This window comes from Rhinolophus hipposideros (genome assembly GCF_964194185.1).
Source record: "Rhinolophus hipposideros genome assembly, chromosome: 12".
Taxonomy (NCBI): Eukaryota; Metazoa; Chordata; class Mammalia; order Chiroptera; family Rhinolophidae; genus Rhinolophus; species Rhinolophus hipposideros.
In genome coordinates, this window is record NC_138058.1 from 6,248,903 (window position 1) to 6,270,438 (window position 21,536).

The 21,536-nt window shown below is 41.1% G+C and overlaps 1 protein-coding gene across 2 annotated transcripts in view; it reads left to right on the plus strand.

The window, feature by feature from the left end:
- TGFBRAP1 (transforming growth factor beta receptor associated protein 1) overlaps nucleotides 1–21,536 on the plus strand; it is a 60,955-nt gene that overhangs the window by 16,164 nt on the left and 23,255 nt on the right. For both annotated transcript variants that reach the window (XM_081068024.1, XM_081068025.1), the window contains exons 2-4: nucleotides 6,990–7,690; nucleotides 15,388–15,582; nucleotides 17,765–17,919. In XM_081068024.1, the coding sequence (XP_080924150.1) occupies nucleotides 7,003–7,690; nucleotides 15,388–15,582; nucleotides 17,765–17,919 (1,038 nt within the window). In that variant the 5' untranslated portion in view covers nucleotides 6,990–7,002. The remainder of the gene's footprint in view (nucleotides 1–6,989; nucleotides 7,691–15,387; nucleotides 15,583–17,764; nucleotides 17,920–21,536) is intronic.

A 21,536-nucleotide genomic window follows, 5' to 3' on the forward strand; every position in this document is an offset into this window, starting at 1 on the left:
TTATTGAGATAATCATATGATTGTATATTTTATTCTATTAACATGGTGTATCACATTTATTGATTTGCCTATGTTGAACCATCCTTGCATCCCAGGATAACTCCAATTTGGTTATGATGTCTAATCTCTTTAATGTGTTGTTAAATTCTGTCTGCTAATATTTTGTTGAGAATTTCTGCATCTATATTCATCAGGGATATTGGTCTATAGTTTTCTTGTGGCGTCCTTATCTGGCTTTAGTGTCAGCGTAATGTTGACCTTATAAAATGAGTTTGGAAGTGTTCCCTCCTCTACAGTTTTTTGGCATAGTTTGAGAAGGATTAGCATTAATTCTTCTTTAAATGTTTGGGTAGGATCACCAGTGAGGCCATCTGGGCTTTTCTGTGTTGGGAGATTTTGATTACTTATTTAATCTCCTTACTCATTATTGGTCTGTTCAGATTTTCTGTTTCTTCATGTTTCACATTTAGTATAGCATGTGTTTTTAGGCATTTATTCCTTTCTTCCAGGTTATCCAATTTGTTGGCATATAATTAGTCACTGCAATCTCTTATAATCCTATACATTTCTATAGTATCAGTTATAAACTCTTTCGTTTCTCATTTTGAGTCTTCTCTCTTTTTATCTTAGCCAAAGATTTATCCATTTTGTTCATCTTTAAAAAAATAACAGTTCTTAGGTTCATTGATACTTTTTTTGGTTTTTGGTCACTCATTTAGTTTTGCTCTAATCTTTGTTATTTCCTTCTTTCTACTAACTTGGGCTTCATTTATTCCTTTTTCTAGTTCCTTGAAGTATAAAGTTAGGTTGCTTATTTGAGATCTTTCCATCTTCTTGATATATTCATTTATGGCCATGTACTTCCCTCTTAAAACTGCTTTTCCTATATCCCATTGGTTTTGGTATGTAATGTTTGCATTTTCATTTGTTTGGAGATACTTTTTGATTTTACTTTTGATCTCTTTTGTTGTTCAGGAGTGTATTGCTTAAGTTCCACATATTTATAGATTTTTTAGTTTTCCTCTTGTTGATTTCTAGTTTCATATCATTGTGGAAGGAAAAGATACTTGGTATGATTTCAGTCTACTCAAATTTATTAAGACTTGTTTTGTGTCCTGTTATATGATCTGTCCTGGAACATGTATTCTGCTTCTGTTGGATGGAATGTTTTATAAATGTCTGTTAAGTCCATTTGGTCTGACATATGGTTCAAGACCATTGTTTCCTTTTTGATTTTATGTCTGGATGATCTATCCATTGCTGAAGGTGGGGTATTAAAGTCCCCCACTATTATTGTATTGTCATCTATTCTTTCTTCATATCTGTTTATATTTGCTTATTGTATTTATATGCTTCGATGTCAGATGCATACATGTTCACGATTGTGATATTTTCTTGATGAATTGATCCCTTTATCATTATGTAGTGCCCTTCTTTGTCTCTTACTTCTGTTTTTGGCTTAAAGTCTATTTTGTCTGCTGTAAGTGCAGCTATCTCGACTTTTAGTTTCTACTTGCATGGAATATCTTTTTTCATCCTTCCACTTTGAGCCTATATGTCGTTAAAGCCGAAGCGAGTCTCTGGTAGGCAGCATATAGTTGTGTCTCTTTTCTTTTCTTTTTTTAATCTGTTGAGCCATTCTGTGCCTTTCAGTTGGTAAGTTCAATCATTTACATTTAGAGCTATTGTCTTCTGATGTTTTCTAATGTCATTATATTTCTAATGTCTAATATTATTGACTCATGATGTTACTAATGCCATCTTATTTTTTTCTGGGTGTTTTGTATTTCCGTTGTTTTTTTTTCCTTCAGTTTCTACCTGCCTTTGTAAATTGGAGATTTTCCATGGCAGTATGCTCTCTCTCCCCATTATCTTCTGTTCATCTGATCAAGGTTTTTGCTTTGTGATACCATAAGACTTACATAAGATGTATCACAGATAAAACAGTAGTCCATTTTAAGCTGGTAACAACTTAACTTAGGTCATCTACAAAAGCTTCCCACTTTTACTCCTCTTTTTTATAGTTTTGATGTTATCATTTACCTCCTTTTATAATTGTATATTCATTAACACGTTATAATAGCTATAGTTATTTTTAATGCTTTTCCCTTTGATCTTTATACTATCATTGGTTAGCACATCATTGTATTGCATATTTAGTTTTCTAAGTCTGTATATTTACATTTACTGATGTGTTGTATACTATTGTATGTTTTCATGTTGCTTATTAGCATCTTTTCATTTCAGCACCTGTCAGCATCTCTTGCAGGGCAGATCTAGTAGTGGTGGACTCCTTCAGCTTTTGTTTGTCTGGGCAAGTCTTTATTTCTCCCCCATATCTGAAGGATAACTTTGTCGGGTAGAAAATTCTTGGCTGGCAGTTTTTATCTTTCAACACTCTGAATATGTCATTCTACTCTCCCTTGGCCTATAAGGCTTTCTGTTGAGAAATCTATTGGTAACTTAATTGGGTTTCTTTGTTTATAGGTTACAGTGGTTTCCCACTGCTGCTAGTTCTAGAATTCTTTATGTTTGTTTTTTGACAGTTTTATTATAATGTGCTTTGGAGGTCTTTTTGCATTGAGATATTATAATAGGGTGATATATTAGTTTCATGAACTTTGATATCTAGTTCTCTCCCCAGGTTTGGAAAATTATTAGCTGTTATTTCTTTAAATAAAATTTCCACTCCCTGTCCATCTCTTCTACTTCTGCAATCCAGATTATTCTAATATTTGGGTTTTTTTGTTTGTTTTTCAATGGAATCCCATTGATCATGTAGACTTTCTTCACTCTTTTCATTCTTTTTTTTCTTTGTTCTCCCCTAGCTGGGTCATTGCAAAATTCCTAACCTCTAACTAACTTATTCTATCTTCCATATGCTTTACTGCAGATGCTCTGTTGCATTTTTCATTTCACTCATTAAGTTTTTCGGCCCCAGAATTTGGTTCTTTTTTTTTTATAATTTCTGCCTATTTGGTAAAAATTTCATTTTGATCACATATTTTTTTAAGGTTTTGTTGAATTGTGTTTTTGAGTTTTCTTGTAACTCATTGAGTTTCTTCGAAACAGCCATTTTGAATTCTTTATCAGCTAGATCACAAATTTCATGCCTTTGTACTCAGTGGGGAATTACTTTCTTTTTGTGGTGGCGTGTTTTCTTGATTTTTCACATTCCTTATAATTTTGCGTTATTGCTTTCGTGTTTGATGTAGCAGATACCTCCTAAATCTTTGCCAGTTGCCTTCGTGGAGGTATTCTATTTGGTGGTGTTATTTGGGTTTTCTCTGTCTGTATATGGGTACATCTGCTCCATTCTTCTTGCTTCCTCTTGTGGCCAAATTCTTAAGCTTTTATGTCTTCTCTGGTTCTTCCAACTCACTGTTGGCTACTGGAAACCTCGCTGTTTTCCAGAAGGTGATGCGATAGTTCAAGTTTGCGATTTCTCCCTTGCACACAGACGGAGGCCTGTGTTATGAGTGGGCTTCCTATCTACCAGCATCCCTATCATGCTGCACACGAGGAATTGGCTGCAGGGCGTGTGTGTTCAGGGGGGAGTTCAGTACTCAGGCATTGCGGCTGCTTGCAGACCCAGCAGGGAGATCCCTGGGTGTTATACTTCCAGAAGCTGTGGGTGGACTTCCTGCTGTCCATCATCCCTTTAATGCCCTTTGAAGTTCTTATCTGCCTCTTTCCCAATCTCCTCTCTTCCCCCCAGTCTTAAAGGTCCTGCCTCAGTACTCTGGGCCCTGATGGAGACAAATGGGTTTCTCCAGCTGCATCCTGCGCAGCTGGAGTAGCCAGGCACTCACTGCTATCTTTTTCCTCCACGGGAGAGGTTGTCACAGCTGGATAGATCAGCCCTTGGGGGCTGCGGTCCTGGGGAAGTTTCTCTTACTGCTGCCTCTGCGGTGACCAAATTCCTACTTTTGTTTTTTGTTTTTGTTTTGTTGCTCCAATGGCATGCTGGAATCTCCCCTCGGGAAATCTGGACTGCCACACATTTTGTCTCATGTCTGTATATCTGCCCAGGTCAGCATTCTCCAGGTTTTTTGCCAGCCACGGTGAGAGGGGTCTGGGCAGGTTTGCTGGTTCCACTGGTTCCGCGGCCAGTAGCAAGTCCTGTCTGCCTATCACTGGATGTCCAGGTGGGTGAGACTCCACCTGGGTCCCTTGGTGTGTGGTGTTAGATCCCACAACACCCACCAGGGTGCTTTAGTTTGTGGATGGATGTCTAATTTGTTGTTAAAAATGGGGAGCTACAAAGGAGGAACATCTTACATCATCACGATGCTGACATCACTGTCCTCCTGCTTTTTATAAATTACCATTTTCTGATTAAAGCAGCTCCCTTATTTAAAGGCCTGTGGTAGGAAACTTATCTTTAGCAAGACTTGAGTAAGTGTAGTTACTAAGTAATGAAACAATATTGCATTTTTAAAAAATATTATAGAATTATGACTTTTTAATAAACCAAATAAATGCTTTTCTTACAGCTCCCTTTTCTCTCTCCTTTCTTCTCTGTTCACCCCAGTATTTAGACTAAACATGAGGTGTTTGATTTTTTTCATATACAGTTGATGCTTAAACAATGCGGGTTTGAACTGTGCGGGTCCACTTATATGTGGATTTTTTTCGGTTGACCTGCACAGTTCAGTTGACCTACTCAATTCAATTGACCATGCAGTTCAAACCCGTGTTGTTCAAGGGTCAACTGGTGGTTGGGAATCCATTTATGCTGAGGGCCGATTTAAGTTATATGTAGGTTTTCAACTGCACTGGCAGTGGGTGCCCCAGCCCCCTCATTGTTCAAGAATCAGCTGTATTCTGCAAATGTGTTTTGTGTATCCCTATGCTAAGTAAAGACAGGCTAGAATTATGGACAGTATACTTTAAAAATATTATATAGAGAAGTTTGGTTTTGAGTACCTGAAACTTGTTTCTCTATTCCTTCTGCAAAGCGAGCAATACAATTCACATTTTAAACAGTAGAATCACTCTATCCTGCCATTTTAAAAGACAGCTCTTATTGATCCATCCATGAAGGAAGGACTATTTCATATTACTTTGCTTTCACAGACTTGGGATGCTTCAAGGCATACATTTCAGTGTCTGTGTTTAACACATCAGAATTTAAATGGGAAAAGTATTGTATAGGTTTCATTTTGGTGATTCTTTTTGGTCATGAGAAGTAGATGGTAGTGTTTAAAAATGTGTCCAAGATTAAAAGCCTACTCTTCACCCACCCCTAGGCTTTTCCTGGGACCCTGGGGCATTCCTGCAGCTGCAGAGAGATGGACATGATTCCTTCTCTGGGATGCCTTCCGAGCCTCACTCCTCACTTTCCCACCTCTTTTCCATTGTCTCTGTGAAGATGAGCTTGTGTAAATTAGATGAATATGCCGGGGTGTGTGTGTGTGTGTGTGTGTGTGTGTGTGTGTGTGTGTGTGTGTGTCGCTTACATTTCAGTCTGTCAGAGGAGGTAGACACAGATTACCCACCTCAAAGGGCAGAAGACAGCATTGTTCTATCTTGGTATCCAGCTTGGGAAATAAAAACAGAGCAGGTTGGGGGATTGAGAGGAATGCATTAATGGTGACATCAGAAATTGACTTATTGAGTGCTTACGTGAGCTGACTAACTTAATCCTCAAAGAATCATATAAAGTAGGCACCATTATTATTATTCTCATTTAACAGGTGAGGAAATTCAGGCAGGGAGAAGCCAAGTGAGCCTCCCAAGGTCACATAGCTAGTAAGTGACAGGAAAGGGATAGGAAGAAACTCTGGTCGTGTGCGGTGGGAAAATCTCATCCCCAGATCTGGGATGCCCTCCTTCCTGGGAATGTGTTGACTCAGGAAAGGGAACCAGAGACTTTACCCGTGTGTGGCTATCGCCGCCTCAGTGGACAGGGTGTATACGAAATTATAGAATTCTAAAATCTCTAAGGTGATTCCTCCCCTTCCCTAATGCATGAATCTTTGAATATTTCCAAGAACTTTTCTAGCCTTTGCTGGAATGCCTCAAAGGACAGGAATTTAGTCTCTCCTGAGGCAACCATTTTTAGGACAGCTCAAAGTGGTAGAAAAGTCCTAAAAGCCTCCCTCTAACTCCCACCAGCCTTCTGCAGTTCTCTTACAGCTACAGGACCGCTCTGTCCTGTTGAGGGCATTAGGGACTACCTGCCACATGTGAGTCTGCTATCCCGCCAGCTGAGAAATCGGCGGATGGCCATCTTGCCCATTTCTGCTGCCTCTAACTTTGTAGAGTGTGAAACCAGAGTCCACTCAGAGGAAGAAGTAGGAAGCCATGGGTTAGCGTGGCGGGCAGTCAGTGTGAGTAATCATCAACTGACATAGCAATGCCCTTCTCAGAAATCCACTGAATATCTCAACTCTCACCTGAAAGACTAGGAGAGTCGAGGCACATCCGCACTATTCAACATGAACACATTACTCTAGGAGCCAAATATAGTGCTGGGACCAACAAGCATGCCTCATTGGGAAGAGTACACAGGCATTCAAGGTGTGGTTCCTGCCTCAGTATTTCTGACAGATCTGGTGCAGTCATGTACTGCCCCCCATTCACTTAAACACAAAATCAAGTGACCGGAGAAGCTCAGGGGAAGATCAGTGGGGATCATTTTTGCCTTTTTCCACAGTGTTTTTGTTATGTTGTATGTCGGTGAATACGTATACTTGTCTTCTCCCTACAGGTAGGTCTCCCAAGAATGCTGCAGGGAAGCTCCATATAAAACAGCTCTGTGGAGGATGAGCTAGGTGGCTCTCCTGCTGGGGTCTCCCATTTGTCTGATGGGAGGAGGGCGAGTGGGAAATCTGCTCTATCCTTCACTATTTTTTCACAGTGTCGAATGATTAAATTTTCCTGAGATGGGAACTGAGGAATTGGTGTATATTGATTGCAACCTGAGATGGTTCTGCCGCTTCTGTGTTACGCTAAGTTCCCTCTTCCTTTTCCTCTTCCTGCAGGCCAGCACCAATCATGATGAGCACCAAGGCCTTTACGTTGGTCTCTGCCGTTGAGCCGGAGCTGCTGATGGGCGACAAAGAGCGAGTCAACATAGAGTGTGTGGAGTGCTGTGGCAGGAACCTCTATGTGGGAACCAGCGACGGCTTCATCTACCATTTCCTGCTGGAGGAGAGGACCCTGCCCGCCGGGACAGCCACATTCACTGCCACGAAGCAGCTGCACAAACACCTGGGTTTCAAGAAGCCAGTGAGTGAGCTGCGAGCGGCATCAGCCCTCAACAGGCTCCTGGTGCTCTGTGACAACTCCATAACTCTGGTCAACATGCTGAGCCTGGAGCCTGTCCCCTCAGGGGCCCGCATCAAAGGGGCCTTGGCGTTGGCCTTGAATGAGAACCCCGTGAGTGCGGACCCGTTCTGTGTGGAGGTCTGCATAATCTCTGTCAAACGCAGAACCATCCAGGTGTTCATGGTGTACGAGGACCGGGTTCAGATTGTCAGGGAAGTGTCCACGCCGGAGCAGCCCCTGGCCGTGGCCGTGGACGGCCACTTCCTGTGCCTGGCTCTGACCACCCAGTATATCATCCTGAACTACAACACGGGCGCCTCCCAGGACCTCTTTCCTTACTGCAGTGAGGAGAAGCACCCCATCGTCAAGAGGATAGGGAGACAGGAGTTTCTCCTGGCGGGCCCGGGAGGACTGGGTGAGCAGCGTGCTGTCACCTCCGCCAACCTCCACCTCCCACCTGCCCTTTCTCTGTGCTTTCTCCATGAATTCATGCTGAAATTTGGGAGGGAGATTTCAGTTTTTTAAAAAAACTTATGTATTTTTTTATTTCTGGAATTTTTTTTATTTTGAAAAATTTATTTTTCAATTACCATTGGAGGGAGGTGTTAATTGTGAAAAATAGGTACTCATGAAGAGTATTTGCACCATTGAGGGTATGTGTGGCAAGGTATTAACAGAACTGCATAATCAGTGTTTGCTAAAGTTTTATTAGATTGTTTTGTGAATGCGGGGTTAATGGAACAAAAGTACATGGGTCATAAAACCAGTTTTATTTTGTGCTAATGTGGAGCCTGAAGATGGCTCTGGGGAGAAAATTCCTTTAAGTAAATCACTACAAAAATCGAAATCTGTAAGACTTCCTGATAAGATTTTTCTCAAGTGGGTGGGATTGTCAGTGGATTGTTTTTTACTTTTCATTCTAAAAAGGAGTTGAGGTAGCTCACTGATAGGTCTTTTCAGATGTGGAGACTTTAGTGTTACGTCCATCATTTTCTCTTAATTGGCAGCAATTTCATCCCACCAAAAAGGTGCCAGTGGCCAGCACCTTAAAAGGGCTTCGGCTCTTTTATTTTTACGGCCTCCCTAATTCTCTTCACTGCCTTCTCAAAATTAAGAATCAGAGCTGTTAAGTCACTGAGGGCTTGTCCCTGGGGGCTCTTGGGGTTTTCTTTGGGTCAAGGAGGCTCACAGTATGATTTGTGTGCACAGGTGCTGGTGAGCGTGAGTGCCCCTCAACACTGGTGTTCTCTAACCTCAGTGAATTTGTGTGTAGGCGTCTCATTTCACAGTGATGGGTACAGGCATTTTCTGGTGATAACAAAAATTGATGTCATAAACGAATTAGTGCACACGTCATGATTTTCACTTTTTTAAAGAGACATTATTTTTTAGGGCAGTTTTAGCGCAGTTTTAGGTCCATAGCAAAACAGAAAGTACAGAGTTCCCATATTCCCTCTACCCCTAAACACACACACAGCCTCCCCTCTATCAACATCTCCCGACAAAGTGGTACATTTATTGCAATGGATGACCTATGTTGACATTATCACCCAAAGTCCATAGTTTACACTAGGGTTCACTCCTGGTGTTGTATGTTCTGTGGGTTTGGACAAATGTATGATCACATGTACCCATTGTTATGGTATCATACACAATATTTTCACTGCGTTTCTACTCTACCTACGAGTGTTCAGCTTAACTCCCTCAACTTCTGGCAACCACTGAGGTTTCCAGAGTGTCATTTAGTTGAAATCAGACCACACTGGCTTCACTTGGTAATATGCACTTAAGGTTCCTCCATGTCTTTTCATGGCTTGATAGCTCAGATTTTCACCTTTTGGGAAAAAATTGTTTTACCCAACCATCTTTTTCTTTATTAAAAAAAAAATTGCAATTTTAATGAAAAAATTTTATTGTGGAAAACATATAAACGTCAATAGTAAAGAGAATAGTGTAGCAAATTTGAAGTACCCATCACCCCACCTCAGCCCTTACCTGTCTTTGCCATTTGTTTGGTTTATACACCTAACTATTCCCACTGCTCGATTATTCTGAAGCCAGTAATAGACATCATAGCATTTTACCTGTAAAAATCAGTATGTAATTCTAAGTTATTTTTAAAAGAAGAAAATCACAATACCATTACATATCTAACACATATTTAACAGTAATTCCTTAATATTATCAAATATCAAAACATGTCTTATTTCTATTATCATACATATAGAGACATACATAAATACGTACATACATTTATGTTCAAGTATGTGTATGTTCATTTTTCAGTTTGTTTGAATCTGATTCTCACAAGGCACGTACATTACAATTGCTTGATAGATCTGTTAAATTTCTCTTATCTTTAGGTTCTGCTTCTTTTTTTATTTTTCTGTAATTTTTTGTTGAAGAAATTAGATCATTTCGCCTATAACTTCCCACAGTCTGAATTTTGATGATTTTATCCTCTTATGTTGTTAACTATGTCAGGCTGACCTTTGTGTTTCCTGTAAATTGATAATTAGGGTGACAGGATTTATCAGATTTGTTTGTTTTTGTTGTTTTTGTTTTGTTTTTCAGGGAGAGACAAGACTTCTTCGTAGGTGGTGAAAGATTTCTGTCTGGGTTGCATAATTTCTTTTTATCTCTCTTTGTAATAAGGTTAATAGCTGTTGATGAATATTGCCTAGATCCTTTAAATCATTAGGGGCTGCCAAATGGCCACATTTTATCTCTGTCCCTTCCTCCTTCATATGGGAACTGGAATGCTTTGAGGAAGAGAAACTTCTCTTAATTATTTGTTTGCCCCCAGGTACATTGTGTAAGAAAGGCAAGATGAGGCCTTCATAAGGCGACCCCTTCGTGTCTTCCAGAAGTTACTTTTTTTAAGGAATCGTACAGAATTGTGGATTTCCACGTAGAGGGTGTGTTTGGGTCCAGCTGTGCTGGTGGGCAGATTGACCCCTGAGTCTGCTTCACAGGACCCTAGAACTTTGATAGCTTTCTTGCCTTCTGGTATGACAAGGTGTTCCAGGTTCTCTCGGTACATCTCCCACCCTAGACTGGGTTTCAGCCATTTCTCCAAGGACCCCTGCTGTTTAGAAACCACATTCTGGGTTTTAGCTGTGCCTGTTGTCCATTGTTTCTAGGCCTCTTCAGTAGACAGAGCTCTGAAGGATGCACTTCCTACAGATGAAATCATGAGATCTTATTGATAGAACCAGTTCAGGGCTGCAGGATATCGACCTTGTCTGCCTGTGTATATTGACCTGTATGTCCTTTCAGCCACACCCAAAATCTTTATTTTAGAGAAGCAAAGATGTTTTTTATTACAGCAAAAGTATAGCTCTCTTATGAGAGGGGGTATCTGAAAATGGGATGCTCCGAAAAATCTTACTAAACTACCATCCTAACAGTTGTTCCTTTGATTTATCCCACAGTACACAGTACAGAATGACAATTCTGACACTACCATTCTCACAATGTGATTACTGAAAAAAGTTTGATTGTTTATAGTTCTTTTCGTGCTTAGGGTAGGGAGTATATAACCCAGTAGGAACGTATAGTCAGTCACATTACTGTGTTTTAAAGAAACGTGGAATAGTTCCCCTCTGTATGGTTATGCCACCAACTGGACATACAGTAGTTAGATTGACTTGTTTCATTTTACTTTTGACTTTTAGAAATTGTTTTATTTTATTTTGTTTTTCCTTATGTAAATATTTACAAGGTTCCAAATCAGTTTGATTCCAAGAGCTTATATCCTGTCTCCTTCACCTATTCTCTCCTTCCCCATAGGTAACCTTTATTTCTATGGTTTATCCTTTCCTTTTAGTGTTCCTTATATATTTGAGATGCCAACTTGTTGTCTGTTACCTGTTTCAAATATTTCCAGTTGTTACCAAGCAGAGGCTTTTCTTAAACATTTCCATATAATCAAATGTATTAACCGTTTTGCTCTATTGCTTCTTGATTTTGAGTCATGTTAGGGATGTTTCCCCTCTTCCAGGTTACAGACAAATTCACCTATATGTTCTGCTAGTAATTTTATGGCTTCATTTCTTATAGCAAAGAGTCTTAAGTAATGGATTCAATTTTATCCTTTTCTATATGACTGTCCATTATCCCAACAAACTGATAAAAGGGTCCTTCTTTTTCTCTCTGACTGTCATTGGGTCTGTCTCTGGATTTCCTGTTTTGTCCCATTAGTCTATTTGCCCGTTCATGAGCCAATACCTGTTTCAGTTATAAAGATTTTATAGTGAAAAATATTTGATTCCCAATTTTGTTGGTTTTAGTGTTCAGATGGAAGGGAGATGATAATCAATCATATTTAGGATACATTTTCCTTACACCTACTCTATCTCAGCTATGTGGGCATCATGCTCAACGAACTAAGCTCCGTAATTGTTGTTCTGCTTGTAATTGCCCCAAGTATAAGGAAATTGGAAGGTCATGTGTAAGCTCTCTTATGTAATACATTGCCAATGTACAGGTTTTGTATACAACAGAGCAGTCGCCACCATCCTTATATGGCTTCAGAAATTAAGTTCAAACAAATTATTATAATGGATACGATGTACTTTTAGACATTGGAACGCTATGTATTTTCATTTTACTCACCTTCTTTCTGAAGATGACATAAGCCTACTCCCATGTCATGAGAAAATGTCTCTTTTGCCTTAAATTTTGCTGTTTTAAGCAATATTCTGTTGAACATTTCATAATGCAATTGGTTGCTGTGACTTTAAACTCGGTCCTTTGATAATTCTTCTTGAAAAAATGCAAATAATTCAGCTGCTCCTCACTCCACATGGCTGCTCCCCTCCCACCTCAGATAAGGGGGTTCATGGATATTTAGAGGGTGCACAATTGAAAATAATTGTTTTGAAATGTTTTTACCATTTACGAATTTTGTTACATTTGCACTCCTGCAACAATTTAGAAATAATGGAGTGTATCGCCTACTTAGCAAGCATATAATTAGTTGTGGGGTCTGAATGACAATACCCTGAGTTCCTAAGTGAATCTGTGGCACCTTATACTGCTTGACCTTTACCCCCTAATTGCCAGTTACTGCTTTGCTCTTTCATTCTAGTCAAATCTTTGGCTTTTCTGTTTGTGTAGATGCCTTTATTCTTGCCCTCAGGAGCAGCCCTTGATTAGGACGTACAAAAACGTGTCCTCTTGTGTCATCTTGTATTCTACGCTGGCTTTTATTGTGCTCTGTGCAACCATTTGTCCCCTTTCCAGAAGGATGCTGTTATTCCAAGAAAGCACTTGAACTCTGGGCTCTCCTCTCCCAGAGGCCTCCAGTCCATGAAGCGCAAACCTTGCCTCCTACCCAGCCCTGCCTGCTGGTCCCTGTGTTTAGACCTGGCCCAGGCCTGTTAATCCTGAGCTGAGCAGCCTCACACTGGCTTTTGACTTACCGTCTCGCTGCTCCCACTAAGTCAGGTGCCAGGTTCCTCTGGAAGTTACCCAGCCTCCTCTGTTGTACCCCAAGCCCTGGCCTAAGGCCTTCTCCCTGGTTGCAGGCAGCTGCCTGGCCTCCCCCAGTGTCCTGAGCTCTCCCTGCTTCAGAGCAGCCTCCACCTCCTGCCAAGTGGCTTTTCTAAAGTACTTGTGACCCTGTAACAAAATCAGGCCGCACTCCTCAGCCTGACTCTCCAGGTCAGCTCTTCATGCTCTGACCCTAACTTGACTTTCCAACCCTCTGCGCCCCAGGAAGAGTTTGCACTGTTCCAGGAGCCACTCCCTGTTAGAGGGACACATACCCCTCTTCCCTGCCTCCCTGTGACCTCCTGCTTCTCACTGCAGAGCCCCACGTGCCTCAGTGTCATCTTCCTGTGCAGTGTCTGATCACTCGGCTCCGTCTGGGCTTTACCTCCCATCAGCATTTTCTGTACCTTTCTCCTGCCTGGTTATCTCTGCTGTGCTAACTGTTTCTATATCCTCCTTCGCCCTTCACTGCAAAGGCCTTGAATGTGTCTCCGTCTGTCTGTCTCCCGGTACAGACAGACGGAGACACACTCCTAATTCAGTGCTCGGCATATAAAAATCAAATGTTGATGGACTTTAAATTGATGCTCAATGTGCTGTTTTATAGTTTTTCTTTCTGTGTGTGTACTCATTTAATAAATAAGCTTTCCTTTCTGTTCGTGACGTGTTCACCCAGAGTCACACAGTCGTGGTGTATTATGCTCAATTTTATTCTATTTCAAATGGTCACAGTGACCACCCTTGTGCTTGCCAATTGGCGATAGATTTAAAGATAGGGTCACTGAATGAAAGTGTAAGTGTATATTCAGTTTTGATAGATAATCCCAGATTGTTCTCCAAAAAGTGTTTCCTCGTAGCATGTCAAAACTCCGTCCTATCAGTCTATACATAGCCTTTGGCCAATCTGATGGGTAAACGTTGTTTTCACTTTTCTTAAATTTAAATTTGTATTGCCCTGGTTACTAATGAATGTGGAATCTCTTCATGAACTTATTAGTCATTTGTGTGTTGTCTCCTGTGACTTACCAATTCATATCCTTTGGCTATTTTTTTGTTGCGTTGTTAGTCTTTTTTGTAATGATTGTTAGAGACTTTAAGTGGTCAAAGGGAAATACTTAAAGTGAGTGACTGGTTCACGTTAGGCAGTGGGACTCCTTAGTGGGAGATGCGCACACACACACATAAAACTTATTGTTCTCTCATCTTAACACTTCCAGTTGGTGCTACTTCATGTGCCAAGAGCCAGTGTTCAGGGCACCAGACAACTGGCCTAAGTACAGCATTGTTCTGCACCGAGGGCCTCAGTGCAGTAGGTGAGGGCCAGGCCCGTACTCCTGTGAGATCCCCCACGGCACCCATTCTCAGGAACAGCCACATTTAGAGGGAAAGAGTGATCTTTGCACCTGATTAGGTGCAGTACTTTTCAGTCTTTGTAACCACAGAAAATTCAGGAGGATCAGTGATTTCTCAGGTCTAGGAATTTTGCTCATATGATATGTTTGAGGTACTATCCATTGTGTCAGTGTTAAAGTACTCCCGTATCGCTTCCTGCCTCTCTCCTCTGCCCCTTCTCTGTTGAGGGCAGTAGAAACCACTTGTCTGCAGTCACATCTAATCAGTTGTAACACGAGCATCCTGTTTTTAAAGGTGTATTATGGCAACTACTTTGAAAACTGAGTTAAAATGGATTGACTTGACTTTACGTGGTGAATATAGTATTAATTTTGGTAAGCCCAGAATCTGTGGACTGTATACAGTTCCATTTGGAAATGGCTCGCTTACTGCTTTATGTGCAAGATAAACTGTTGTTTAATATGGAAGGTATTATTGACAAACTTAACTGGCTCTGTCTTGAATTGCAAAATTGGTTCTATCTCTGTTTTATAGTGCACGTATATCCAAAATTAGACTTTAGCTCTGAGCAGGGACAGTTCCTGATAGGACGCCTGGTAGAGTACCTAGCACATAGTAGGTGCTCAATAAATATTTGGATGTGTTCAATATCCATTGCTGAATGAATGTGTTATGAAGAGCTGTAACTTAGAGATGCAAACCATTTAGAGGACTGTATACAAAAGAAGGTTTATGAAGCTTTTAAAATTCTTTGAAAATACCTTTTTCCCTGCATGTGAGGACATGTGCATTATAAACGTTCATGTGGGTATATGAAACACTTGTTTACCTTCTTTTTTTGGGGGGGGTGGATTTTCCTTAAACCATTTATTTTATACAATCGCTATAGGGTATTTTCATTTTTTTCTTTTTTTTTATTAAATTTATTGGGGTGACAATTGTTAGTAAATTTACATAGATTTCAGGTGTACAATTCTGTATTACATCATCTATAAATCCCATTGTACGTTCACCACCCAGGGTCAGTTCTCCTTCCATCACCATATATTTGATTACCTTCATTTTTAATCGGAAGTAAATCTAAGATATACATCCTGGGGAAGCTAGTTCTCAAAAAATAAAGTCACTAAGGGTTCTTCACACATGCAGTGTATTATATTATCTTTCCTATCTTGAAATATAATTATTTTTCCTGCATCTAGACGCTGGAAAAAAAATTCCCTAGTTATTTGAAGGTCTGCTTAACTCCTCCTATTTTTCTAGGCATGTTCGCCACAGTGGCTGGGATTTCTCAGCGAGCCCCTGTGCACTGGTCAGAGAACGTGCTCGGGGCGGCCGTCTGCTTCCCGTATGTCATAGCGCTCGATCAGGAATTCATCACAGTTCACAGCATGTTGGATCAGCAGCAGAAGCAGACCCTGCCCTTTAAAGAAGGCCACATTCTACAGGATTTTGAAGGTACCGGGTTACATGGAAATCTGAGCAAAATTTAGTCATCACACTTTTATGATATTTCTTCAGTAAGTGCTATTTAGGGCCCGTTAGGATCAGGACTTTACATTGAGCATAGCAGGATACACAGACGATGGTAACACAGACTCTGCCCTTGAGGGGCTCCAGGGTTAATGGGGAGAGAGACAGTTAAACAAACAACTGCAGCAGTTTAAGAGCTCGATATAAATGAAATAAGGACAATTGGGAGAGGCAGAGGTGGAAGTATTTCTGGGAGGGCTTCCTGATGGAGGTGGCATTTGAGCCAAACCTTTAAGAGTGATTAGGAGTCAGCCAAGCAAATGTGGTGTGAAAGAACCTTCAGGGAGAGAGAAAGGAGCGTGCACATCTGATCCAGAGAGAACCCTGCCCTTCAGGCCACCCAAGCAGTTCAGTGTCACAGTGGTGCACAGTGTGTGAGAAGGGGGCTGTGAGATGAGGCTGTGGCAGAACAGGGCAGTCGGGGAGGGCTTCCTCTTGTGTGCAATGGTGACCTGGGGCCGGGTGAGGGATTTATTGTATTTCTCCTAAATTTTATTATAAACATTTTCAAACATACTAAAACGTTGAGAGAAAGATAAAGTGAACCACTGTACACCATTCACCTAGATTCAGCACTTGTTAACATTTTGCTGAGCCATTTGAAAGTAAGTGGAAGACAGTCATGACTTTTAATCTGAAATACTTCAGCATGCACCTCCTGCCATGTTTCCCCGAAAAGAAGACCAGATCTTCTATTAAGTTGTGCTCCAAAAGACGCATTAGGGCATTCAGGTGATGTCATCCTGAAAAATCATGCTAGGGCTTATTTTCCGGTTAGGTCTTATTTTCGGGGAAACACGGTAAGAACAACAGCATTTTCCTATATAGTCACCAAAGTCATTTTCATGCCTTAGAAAATGGGCTCTAATATCCTGCCCATGTTCAGATCTCCTCAGTTGTCCTAAGAATGCCTTTGACGATATTCCTTTCAAACCAAGAACTAATCTAGATTTGTGCATCGCATTTGTCATATAAGGAGTTTGGCTCAGCAAACACTGCCTTTCCTGTTTGAGATTCTGGGGCATATAAACTTCCTAAGACTCAGTCCCCACATGCCTCATGTCAGATTCCGGCTGCGGGTCCTGACACCCACCTTAGAAGAGCACATTTCACCGCAGTGTTACGGTGCTGTGTATACCGACTGTAAGAGTTGGGCACAGGGTCAGGAACACCTGGAGGCTGGTGATATAACCCGCACTAGGTCGGAACAAAAGACGCTTCCTGGGAAGGGGGACGTGAGTGCACAGAAGACTTAACTCATCTGAGTGTGAGAAAACTTACTTTGATGGTGATAATAGAAGACAGGTATGAGCAGAGTAGGAAGCAGACGAGGTAGGGAGGTGTGATGAAGAAGTTACAGGCAAGGAGAGGTGAGGCCTGGATCAAAGCAGGTCGTGGGACTGGAATGGAAATGGTGGGTCGCAAGAAGAGGCCTAGGGAGCAGGAAAGGCCTGGCTGACCCTGAACTCCCCTCACACAGAAGGAAAAGATCATTCCATTGCTTCCTGTGAACAGATAACGGCTTAAAAAGTGTCTCCAGAAGGGAGCAGGGCTCACCTGCAAAGCTTTGCAGTAGGAGCTCATCTTGGATTGTAGTTCTGACTCCTGGTTGGGCTGCCTGTGCAAGGTTCCCCAGGTGAAATGACGGTGACAGTGTTGACCACGGGCCAGTTTCACTTGCAGCATTGTGGGGAATGAATAAGGTTATGCCACGACTTGGCGGTATTTGGATAGTGGGTGAGTATGAAATATTGTCCCACGCTTCAGAATGCTGCATTACAACCTTCATTTCCCATAAACTAACATGGAGAGAAAATAAATTTTTAAAGCTTTCATGTGAGGTATATCATAATTCTTACTTTGGAAATGTAGTCTTAAGCATTTGCCCTTTTCTGACAGTTGAAAGTTGAGGAAGAAGAAAAGAGAAGCATTGTAATTTTTCATTTCTGTAGAATCATCTATTCTGATGAATTTGATCAACAAATCTGATCAATTCTATTCTGATGAAATTGATCAACAAATCAGATCATGGTCCCATTTAGGGGAAAGTGTTTTCTCGCAGGCATTTTGTTCTTCCCCTTTCCAACAGTGTCAAATTTCTCCCCAGGAAGAGTGATTGTCGCCACAAGTAAAGGAGTTTACATCTTGGTTCCATTACCTCTGGAAAAACAAATACAGGATCTTCTAGCAAGCCGTAGAGTGGAGGAGGCTTTGGTTTTAGCCAAAGGAGCCCGGAGGAACATTCCAAAGGAAAAATTTCAGGTGTGTAATTAGCTGGTCACAGAAAGCATGCCTCTAAGGCCACCAGTCAGAAAACGTTCGGATTTAACCAACACCCAGCTGCGGACTGCGTTTGTATCTGTCTGAGTTTCTCAGCACATGCACATTGTACCGAGAAGGAAACAGGCTGGACTGAGGTGACACTGCTGACAGAGGCCAGGTCAGGTTTGGAACCTCTGACTTAATTTCCGTGCTTAATATACCAACTTGTATTTCTAGTCAACTTCCTTCTTCAGTGGGCCTTCAGAGAAGAATCAGGGGCATAGTTTTTATAAACCCAAAGAGTAACATCAGGTTCATTTGTCGCATAATTTAGAATTTGTATTTGTTGGGCTGGGGTTGAATTTTAAAAGTTTAGATTCCTATTATCTACAGGAAAAGCTTTGTTAACCATACTAGTAAACTCTCGAATATCCCAGGAATCCATCTAATTAATCTCCTTAAGAGAAAACTTTTAATTCACTTAAATGCTATAGTTGACATGGGAAATACAGTGGATATAATAATCACAAATTATGTCTCATGAAATCATGTTCCCTAAAAATTGCTGCTTGAGCAGTTGTCAGGTTAGTTCAGCTGACTCTGCTTTCGAGAGTAATAAAACCTAATACTAGTGTGTGTACGCTTCGTATACATACCCAAATCGACCGTTAAAAGTTCTCGTGAATGAATAATTCCTTTGATTGTTACCAACCGATCAGATTCTCACCTGGCTATGTGATTATTGTGGAATGAAATGATGCTCTTTCGCCTCAGTTCTGCTTTATGCTGCTGCAAAGGGTAGATTCTGAAGGTGAGAGGCAGAATGTGTAGTTCACAAAAGAGGGTGCCTTTTCTATATTTAAATATTGAAAAACTTCTCATCTTTGTTCCTAATTGTTTTTTTTTTTCACTAGTTTCAGGTGTACAAAACAATGTAATAGTTAGGAATTTACGCCTCTCACGAAGTGAAAAACTGACGGTTGTTCCTATTTTGTTAAAATAAGACCAACCTATTAGCAGTCGGCAGGGGGCAGCAAAAGCGAAAGGAAGAGTGCTCCAGTTCAGGCTGGTTGTGCTGAGAGCAGGCAGGCTGTGCTGAGAAGGTGCCAGATCAGAGGAGATCAGACCGCCATGAGGTCTGAGACCTGCCTCAGCCCGGCTTGTTCTCAGCAACTCTCTCCTCCCTAACGTCGGGCCCCATGAGCTGCCTCCTGTGGATGTGTTAGGTGTCTACACGGGCCACACGTTGGGGTGCCCCTTCCTTGTACATACATGTGTACATTTTAAGTGTGTGACGTTTTCTTAAAGAGGCTTTCAATATTTGTCTGATTTTTGCTTTTTCTCCTCTCTTTTTTGCCAAGAGCAGAGAGATGCATTCGGCAGCAGAGGATATGAGGAGTCACCTTGCTCTCTAATCTGATATCCCAGTTGAGTTTTTTTCCTTTGTAACGTGCTCCCTGCCTTCTCCCTGTTGTTCCACACACATAGATCCAGACCGGCAGACACACCCTTAGAATGATTGCAAATTCAGCAGTTATTCTCAGTGCCCGTTGTTACTGCTGGTGTGCAGACCCTTCTCCTATTTTGCCTGAATGATTTTAACAGCCTCCCTCACGTCTGTCTAGTCCGTTCTCCATGCCACTACAGGAATGATCTTTCTAAAATACAGACCAAATTTGTTGCTTAAAATACAGTGGGTGCCCCATTGCCCAAGGTAAAGTCCTCACCCTTAAAGCCCATCACGATCTGACCCTGCCCACTTCTCTGCCCTTCTGCCTCTCCCTTCTGTCACACCTCTGAAGCATCCCCGAACCCTGCCTTCCGCCTAAAAGATAGAGAAAGAACACAGAAAGCTAACTGCTGTTGAGAACTACACAATAGGCAAGCCCTCTGCAAGGCTCTTTAAGACATCTTTTAATCCTTAAAACAATTCAGAAATAACCAGTACCACCATCCAAAGACCAGAAGACAGGACAAGTGAGATGGCTTTGCCTCTGGACATGAAATCAGGGCCAGCCCTCTTTATCCTGCGTGCCTTGCTTCCACATTCAGTGGAACGTGCCATGTGCATTCACATGCCTCTCCACCCTCCCCCTGTGCTTTACTTGTTTCTGCTCTGCTCTTACTGGAGTGTGTTTCCATACTCGAGAAAAAACTATTTCAGTACCTTGCTTAAATGTACCCTGTTCTCCGAATCCTTCCTTTTCTCCAGACAGAACTAATAACTGCCCTGTGCTTCTACAGCTGTGTGTGTTAACATGTAGCACAGATCCGTTGGGGCCTTAGCTCCAAGCTTTTTCCTCCTCGAGGTCGTAGGTAGATCCTGTTCCCTTCATCTTCCTCGTACCCTGCTCTTGCCTGGGCTGAAATATGAAGGATGGACGAAGGGGTGATTTAGAGCTTTGAACTGCTCATCAGACAGAGCTCTGGTGGAATGAATTGTGGAGCAGAAGCTGTTTGTTCAAAATAGAACCATAAGAGAAAAGCAAACAATACTGACAAAAAGGTTTAGAGATAACTTTCCTGAGTGTGTATGTGTTTCTAAGGATTAGTTGTGATGTTTTCAGTATGTATCTTTAAAAGACAAGGATGACTTCCTTCTCTTAAATGTAACCACAGTACCATCAATATAACTCCCTGAAATCCACACTTGATTCCTTCATAGATAGTGTCCCATAAGCGGTCACGTTTCTCCAGTTGTCCTATAAACCTCTGGGTCTTGGCATTCTTTTTACCCTTAGGAGAAATCCCACTAGGGCTGACCAGTCAAATGTTAGACTCTGAGAGTCCCCTGGGAGAGTTCTCTGTGCTGTACTGCCATCAACTCTTTTATAATGTATAGTTAAGTTCATTTGTTTCATTTGACTTCTGTTTTATAGGGATTGCTTTTTACATTTAATTTTGTTTTGTAATTATGTAAAATACTTAAATAATTCAAAAGTCAAATCAGCAAAACAAAATGGTATAATCAAAGAAGCCTAAATTCCTTCTCTCCCGTCACTCTGCTTTCTCCCTCCCCCTACTTCTCTTCCTCCCTGCCTGTCTTCTGCTGTAAGGATCGGTATTTTTGTTCTAATGGTTTCCCTAATAGCATTAACTTTGTAAAAGTCCTGCGGTTTTCTGTTGTTGTTGTTGTTGGGGGAGGGAGGCTCCTATTGTCTGTTGGTTCCTCACTTTGAGCGATAGTGAAATTAGTAACCTCCTTGTTACCTTTTCCTTGTTTTCTCCCAGTGTCCGTGTTAAAGTAATACCGATTTATTCCCAGTTAATACCTGTAAGATAGTCTGCAAGTATATTGTACTTTTTGTGGAATCACCCCATTCTCCCCTGTTTTTTGATGGTTGTATGTCTTTACTTTTTCAGAGCCTACAGCCATCACTTATTACTGTGTTTCCCTGAAAAGAAGATCTAGCCAGACAATCAGCTCTAATACGTCTTTTGGAGCAAAAATTAATATAAGACCTGGTCTAATTTTGCTATAATATACAACCGGGTTTAATATAATATAATATATAATATAATATAATATAATGCTGGGTTTTATAATAAATAATATAATATAACATAACATAACATAATATACCAGGTCTTATATTAATTTTTGCTCCAAAAGACGC